We start from the raw sequence: 7,682 nt of genomic DNA on the forward strand, positions 1-7,682 counted from the left end.
AGAGAGAGAGAGAGAGAGAGGGAGAGGGAGAGCGAGAGAGAGAGAGAGAGAGAGAGAAAGAGAGAGAGAGAGCGAGAGAGAGATAGAGAGAACGCGCGAGGAGGGGGGGGGGCAAAGGAAAACCACCAACACGAAAATACGTGATACAATTCGCACGTTCATTTAAAAAAGCCAACCTTATAAATGATTAGCACTAGAATGGTTACTCCAAAGAATACCCATTTTGACTACTAATCTTCACAGTTTGTGGAGACATACCTGTATGGTCTGAAGAGCTGTGCCGTCTTCTGAGAATGTGTTCATCTCTGTAACGGAAAGACGTGTGTAAGTCACGACCAAAATGTGCCAGAGGTCCTCGGTCCGTGTCACATTTCCTGGGGCTGAGAATGTCCTCAACATAGAACGGGGTTGGGTGCTCCTTTCTTTTGCCTCCCACGCTGAAGTTGACGGCATAATCTAGAGGTTTGTCGTCATCTTCTGCATTATTATCGCTGAAATCGGAGTCCTTTGTGACGACAATGCCAGGGAGGCATTGCAAGTTCTTGTACGTGAAGTTGAAAATCTCCGCGTACTTCGGGTGTATAATATGACTCTTTGTTTTTTCCTCAGTACTTGCGGAACAAACCACCTCTTTAGTTTCAGCCTCCATGGCTTGAAATCTGGAAGCTATCAGATCAAACAGCTTTCGCTTGTGAATTATGTTAATGATAGCCCGCGTTTTACAGCAAACCCGTCATTCGGGGTGTATCGTGCGTCCCCCAAGACCGTGCGGAACCGACAGAACACCACAGTCGATCTCTTTCAGCCTTTTGTTGGTAATCCGATCCTCAAATTTACCCTGTGCGGCGCGGTCAAAGGGGAGGCTGAATGTAACACTGTTTTGCTGGCCTGTTCCCGAGACCGCCCTCCTATTTTATTATTCTTTCCTCTCCCTTTCCCCAGATGATCCCGAGCGTCGACGAGCGGTAAGGGTTTTCTCCGAGCAAATTATCCCTGTCTAGAAATCTGTTGACATTAGGTATCCAAGCGATCGGTGGGGTGTTGATTATTGTACACTTTTTTTTTCCTTTTTCCGTGCCGAGGGGAGGATTACTGAGACAGACCAAACATGGACCAACAGAGTTACGGGACCTAATTGGCTGTGGCTTGCTGAGATTGGCGACGGGGCGGAGCTGGGAACAGGAAAAAAAAACGAAACGAAGTGGCTGCCGAAAAACGTAGGTGGGGATTTTTTTTTCGGGGGGAGGGGGAGGGGGAGCTGGAGTTCCGAGGGATACAGCAATTATGGTTGTCCAATTTAACATCGATAAACGCATACATTGGTGTGAGACGTATAAAAAGATGCATGGCAGTTTGGCGAGACTTTTAGCAGCTTTCGCATTCAAATTGTAATCTTTTCATTTTCCGTTGTCGGTGAATGTAATATAATAAATATAATGTGTACCTACTTTTCAGTCACTAGCGACAAAATGAAAATTCAATACGTCTGGCACGCATTAGGCGATTCCCAGAGGTTGATTACTGAAGTAGTGAAGACTCTTTTTCCGAATGAAGAACTTTAAAATCTCAAAAATCGCCATTGGAAAGCAGGGTTGTCAAAATTGCGTCGGGAAGCAATATTCTGATTTTTTTACTCCTTCTTTTTGTTAGAAAGCTCAGTTTGTTTTTTGTGTTTTTTTAAAGAGATGTAGATTCTAATGTTCGGTTATTTATTTATTATACCTTTCTTTTACGAGTTACGATCTGATGTTGAGAACCCGTCTCCAGCCCCAAATATGCCTTTTATTTTCTTTGCTTGTTCGCGACATATAACAAAAACATTGCTCTCTCAGTTTCCTTCCTCCACACCCCTGGTCTTCTCGTATACGGGCGAAAAATCTCCGAGAGCCCGTGGGCTCTATGCGCACGTTAAAGTTATATCGGTGGTTGAAAATCGTAGGAGAGTTGACTGTTAGGCCGCCACACGGGCAAAATAAAGAATAAAAAACTACCCAGCCATTAAAAAATATCGCTATCACACCTGTAAAATAGTATGGCATCCCTTACACTTGATTCCAAACGTATTGCAAATGTCTCTCCTTTGGAGCATATCACGGAAGCCAAGATCTAAAGAGAGGGAAGTACTACTGGGCCAACCTACTTCATCCTCTAGGCCTACACCCAGGTAAAACTGTATTGGCTCTAAAATCGTGTGTCAAGACGCAAAAAGCCATATTATTAAGCTGGCTACTAGTTGCAACACATACAAATACGAAATAGGTTAACGCATGTGTTCCTAACTCACAACGCCAGTACTTTTCGCAATGTTCTCGGCAATAAATCGCAGCAAGAAACCTTTTGTTCTTATTCAAGCTAATGGATTTGCTACTAGTGAAAAACTGATCATGTGGTACATTTTAACCAGCTTTCATTGATCCTTTGATTACATTGAAGCATTTTGTATTCTTATACGATATTAAGATTTTCACTGCTCATGCAACGCCGACTCAGATGGCTAGGGCGCTCTCAGCGCTGAGAAAGTGAAGGGGGATTTCGAAAAACCTCCTCTATGGAGAATTAATGAACGGAAGGAAGAAAACATTTCCGACTACTCTGTGAGACAAAGATGTCTGCAAGAGGGACACAACTTCAATCAAAATCGGCGCTGGAACCCAAGAACAGATGTCAGAAGAACCCCACATTCAAAGGAAGGGAAAATTTTAAAATCCAGACTCAAGGTAGAAAAGAAAGACATAGCAAGGAAAACATAATCTATGTTCTGAAGCAGATTCAGACCCAGCTCAAGCGCTCTGTATAGCAACATCTTTCCAAATGAGCTAACAGTGTTCGAAAATGATATTCCAACCCTACGTCATCAACCCGCTGTGCTGCAGTGTGTGTTACACTTAAACGTGAGAAGCAAACCAATGACGTCGCATTGTCTACGGTAATGCAACAGGCTGCCCATTAGGCGCAAATCCATCAAAATTCCAAAGGGCTCAGCCTTCGAGCCCTCATACAACCTGAAGTCAGAAACTCACGTAAAAACCACAAATCTCTCTCGAAGTACAAGTAGTTCAATGTCAAACGAGTTTCGACCTCGGCATATCGCACCGAGTGCACACCCCATAACATCACACCCTTATATCTTGTCCCAATCGTACACCCTCAGCTTTTCTATGTCTTGCAATGTTCAAACATAAGTTACACCACTTGTCTATACAGCCTGACGCCTTGGCGGCATAACGGTGGGGTGTTGAGTCGCCCGTCGTCCCGCCACACCAAAGGCTCGTCAAACCGGCCCCCAAGACGGTAAGCGGTTTGGAAGCCCCCCCAGTTTAAACAGGCAATACGGTTAATCTGCCCGAAATAATAAGGTAGCAATAGATAGAAAGATACACCGACCTTGCACTTCACAACTGCACGTTGTTGGGGCTTGGGATTTGTGGTGCCGCTTCAACCACTTTTCCATTTTTCTCCATTACTTTCTTTCTTTTTTTATTTCTTTCTTTCATTCATTCTTTCTGTCTCCGTTTCTTGGTTTCTTTCTTTCGTTTTGTTTTTGCTGTTTGCTTGTTTGTTATTCATTTCATTCTTTCCTTTTTTCTTTCATTTAGTTCCCCTTTGTTTCTTTGTTTTGTTTGTTTGTTTGTTTGTTTCTGTCTTTCTTTCTTTCTTTCTTTCTTTGTTTTTTTGTTTCTTTCTTTGTTTCTTTATTTATTTACTTCTTTCTGTCTTTCTTTCTCTTTCTCTTTCTTTCTTTCTTTCTTTGTCTATCTGTGTCCTCTCTTTCTGTCTCTTAAGTCTTTCGTCACTAAAAAAACCAATGGCTGTAACCAATTCATCAAACAGAATAGGGTCTTAGAAACACCCTTGCAGACACTGCCAAAAACCTATCTCAGGCGTATTTTATGGGCAATAATTGGTAGTCAGAGTTTCTGTACAGGTATATACCGTTTTACCTTTTCTAGGAAGAGTTTTACGGTACTTGCAACACAATTAGGTCATATAAGTTCCGAAGAATAGAATCATTGCAAAAGAGTAACAAAAACCACAAAAGGGGGGGGGGGGGGGGGGGGGGCCGAGATAAGGACGGCAGATGTTTGATTGTAAAAAAGGAGCAAACCTCACCAGAGCACCTGCCAACCACCGATTCTGTTTTACCTTTCACAAATCTTGCTGGAGAATATCTTTGAGAGAGCGGTACCCTTTTCAGTTGTCATTGTTATCGTTGTTATCGATCCAGTTTTTAGTTGTCCTAAGAAGAAGTGTTGGTCATGACGCCATAATATAATTGGTTCCACGCGCTATCGTTTACTGTTAACTGGGTTGATTAGACAGTGGACTTAACCCTATCAACCAAAAAGATAATAATCCTTTGTTTCCTTTGTTTTAACTAGCGGCACTTACTTGATAATACAATGGGGACCCTTGGCTATATCAGACTCAAAAAGCAATGCCAAGGTTTGATAGGGGGTCACTAGGGTGTGTCCTTGAGCAAGGCACAGTGGCAATCAGCAATGGCATGTTTATGAAATTGTTCTGTATTTGTCTGATATTATGGATTTAGGGGAAGGGGGGGGGGGTGTTGTTTTTAGTGTGTTTTGGGTTTTTTTGGTTTTTTGGTTTTTTTCATAAGTGTTTTACGGCGCTCGCAACTGCATAAGGTCATATGAGTGTGCGGGATACATTAAACTTTTTCATTTGGTAGGAAATTTTGAATTTTGCCCGTGTGGCGGCCGAAGCCTACTCTTATCGATTTTGGACCACCAAGGGATATTTAACGTGCGCAACTTGTCAGATAAGACTAGGTGAAGATCTTTCCTGCCTGAAGATCAGGGGTGTGGCTGAAAGACAGTAGTAAGAAGTAAGAAGGAGCCAAGGAGTAGGAAAGGCTGCAGAAAGAGTTAGGAGCCCAGAGGAGGAGGGACAAATGAGGTGAAGGGGTGGGGGCAAAAAGAGGAGACGAAAATAGACGACAGAACATTGCTAGAGAGCAGGAAAGGTGGTGAAAGGAGACAATTTTAGAGAAGAAAATGATTCGAACCCGGGACCTTTGAATGAGAGGCCAACACCTTAAACTCTAGCCCACAAAAGCCCACTGATTTATGTATGTATTTAGGTAGGTATTTACGTATGTATATATGTATTAATGATTATGTATTTGTGTAAGTATGTTCGCCATTGCACCCCGAATTCCCCAACGATGATCAATAAGATGCAATTTATTCACTAAAATAAATTATTTATTTTCACATAGCAACATGTTTTAATGTTATAGGTAATGAATACATGTGCTGATCAGAGTGTCCCTATTTTCAGGAAACACACTTGTTAGGAATGTAGCTCTGTTGATCACCGGTGTTTTCGCCACGCTTTTAGAACGCTGTTTATTTATGCGCTGTTCAGCTGGGTTTCAAGCTCGAAATGACAGTACTTCAGCATATCTATATAGTAATTTGTTTAAAACCTCTCTTGCATGACCCCCCTCCCCCACCATACACACACAATATAATTTTTAATAAGAAAAAGAAGGGAGGACGAAAGATTGAAAAGAAAAGAAAGGAAAAGAAAAGAAAAGAAAAGAAAAGAAAGGAAAAGAAAAGAAAAGAAAAGAAAAAAGGCAAGAAAAAACAAGAAAAGAAGTGAAAAGAAACAGGAACCGAATAAAGAACAACTGCTTTATTCAAACGGGGGAAAATAAAGTATGATATGCTATCAACAAAAACAAAATCAGACATGAGGGAGTCATAACGTTGCATGTGCCTCTATGTATAAATCACGTGACACCTATGAACTGGACACTTTTATCGCCAGCAAACCTTAACACACTCACACTCAGCACATAATCGCATAGTCACGTTCGAGTGCTCAGCCACAATTACACCCAGACATACAAACACACACATAGATCTACACTGTTCTTGCCCACGCTTGGGTATACACAAACTTACTCTCAAAATACTTTCTATTCTATGAAGCCCAGTTGTGCATCATCCCGTCAAGGACAATGGTTTATCAAGGCTTGTAGAAACAAAATAATTATTCTAGGTTTAAGAATAGCTGAGATTTAAAGGAGACAGTCTGTCCACGAGGAAGAAAACGCGAAATTCTCGGTCAACGGATTATCAAAACACTTCTAAATGATCACGGGGGTACTTTGTTCCTAATTAATATGTGTACAAAACGAGGCTTTCCCCCATCGTGTTCAAATTTGTCCTCTCTGGAGTTAACTGGGCGAAAAGTTTACTTTTTATTCTGTGTTTGCCCTCGAACCCGTGCCCTAGACAGCAGACAGTAGACGCTTGTTGACCCTGGCTCCCCCCTGAGTCGCCCAGACGAAAACGGTGAATGATTTAGAAAGCCATGTGATGTTTCGATCCACAGTTATTGTCCACATTGGCGTTTTCTGTAAGAAAAAAGGCTCCTCCTCGGGCTAAAAACATTGCGAAGGGCTAAGAGTCAAAGGTTATACATGTAGTTTTAGATGACATTGCTTTCGGTGTGGAGGAAAAGTTCAAGGCTGTATTTCACATGATTAGGCGTGGTGCGGTGTGGTGCGGTGTGGTGTGGCGTGGTATGGTGTGGTGTGGCGTGGTGTGGCGTGGCGTGGTGAAGTGTGGCATTTGATGGCTAGTGAGGCTGGCGTGTCCTGGAGTGGTGTGGCGTGGTATGGTATGGTATGGTATGGTATGGTATGGTATGGTATGGTATGGTATGGTATGGTATGGCATGGTATGGCATAGTATGGTATGGTGTGGTATAACTTGGGTTTCATGTTTCTTTCTTAATAAGTTTAAGAGTGGAGGCCTCCCGATCCATAATTGATCCCCAATAAGACAGACCAAAAATGCAACAGCCTTTAAAACCTTTTAGGTGTAAAGAATTATCTTCTCTAGACTCGAACCGGGGTAACATCCAGCTGGGACAAACGTTGCAGCGTGCTAGAAGACTGCGTTTAAAGTTTTATACATACAACCCGGTGTGGCCATTGCCGCATAAAGAGATCTTGTTCCAAGGTTCAAGTGCAAGAATGATCAATTATTAATTATCCAGTAATTTAGAGCTCTGTTTACACTTATTTTTCACACACACGAGGTACAAACGACTGTGTCCAATCCAGCTACCTGTCCAAAGACATTTTTGAAAAGTATTATGCAAACGTTTGAGTGTATTCTTCTCTCTCTCTCTCTCTCTCTCTGGGCCGAGATAAGGACGGCAGATGTTTGATTGTAAAAAAGGAGCAAACCTCACCAGAGCACCTGCCAACCACCGATTCTGTTTTACCTTTCACAAATCTTGCTGGAGAATATCTTTGAGAGAGCGGTACCCTTTTCAGTTGTCATTGTTATCGTTGTTATCGATCCAGTTTTTAGTTGTCCTAAGAAGAAGTGTTGGTCATGACGCCATAATATAATTGGTTCCACGCGCTATCGTTTACTGTTAACTGGGTTGATTAGACAGTGGACTTAACCCTATCAACCAAAAAGATAATAATCCTTTGTTTCCTTTGTTTTAACTAGCGGCACTTACTTGATAATACAATGGGGACCCTTGGCTATATCAGACTCAAAAAGCAATGCCAAGGTTTGATAGGGGGTCACTAGGGTGTGTCCTTGAGCAAGGCACAGTGGCAATCAGCAATGGCATGTTTATGAAATTGTTCTGTATTTGTCTGATATTATGGATTTAGGGGAAGGGGG

General features: G+C 42.2%; 1 protein-coding gene across 1 annotated transcript in view; it reads right to left on the reverse strand.

Annotated features, from left to right (window-relative positions):
* Window positions 1-754, reverse strand: part of LOC101856421 (homeobox protein MOX-1) — a gene marked incomplete at its 3' end in the record, with an annotated part of 6,508 nt that extends 5,754 nt beyond the window's left edge. The window contains 1 exon segment of the mRNA XM_013082006.1: window positions 259-754. Within this exon segment, the coding sequence (XP_012937460.1) occupies window positions 259-649 (391 nt within the window).
* Between the last annotated feature and the right edge of the window lie 6,928 nt (window positions 755-7,682).

This window comes from Aplysia californica, unplaced genomic scaffold, assembly GCF_000002075.1.
Source record: "Aplysia californica isolate F4 #8 unplaced genomic scaffold, AplCal3.0 scaffold00155, whole genome shotgun sequence".
Classification (NCBI taxonomy): domain Eukaryota; kingdom Metazoa; phylum Mollusca; class Gastropoda; order Aplysiida; family Aplysiidae; genus Aplysia; species Aplysia californica.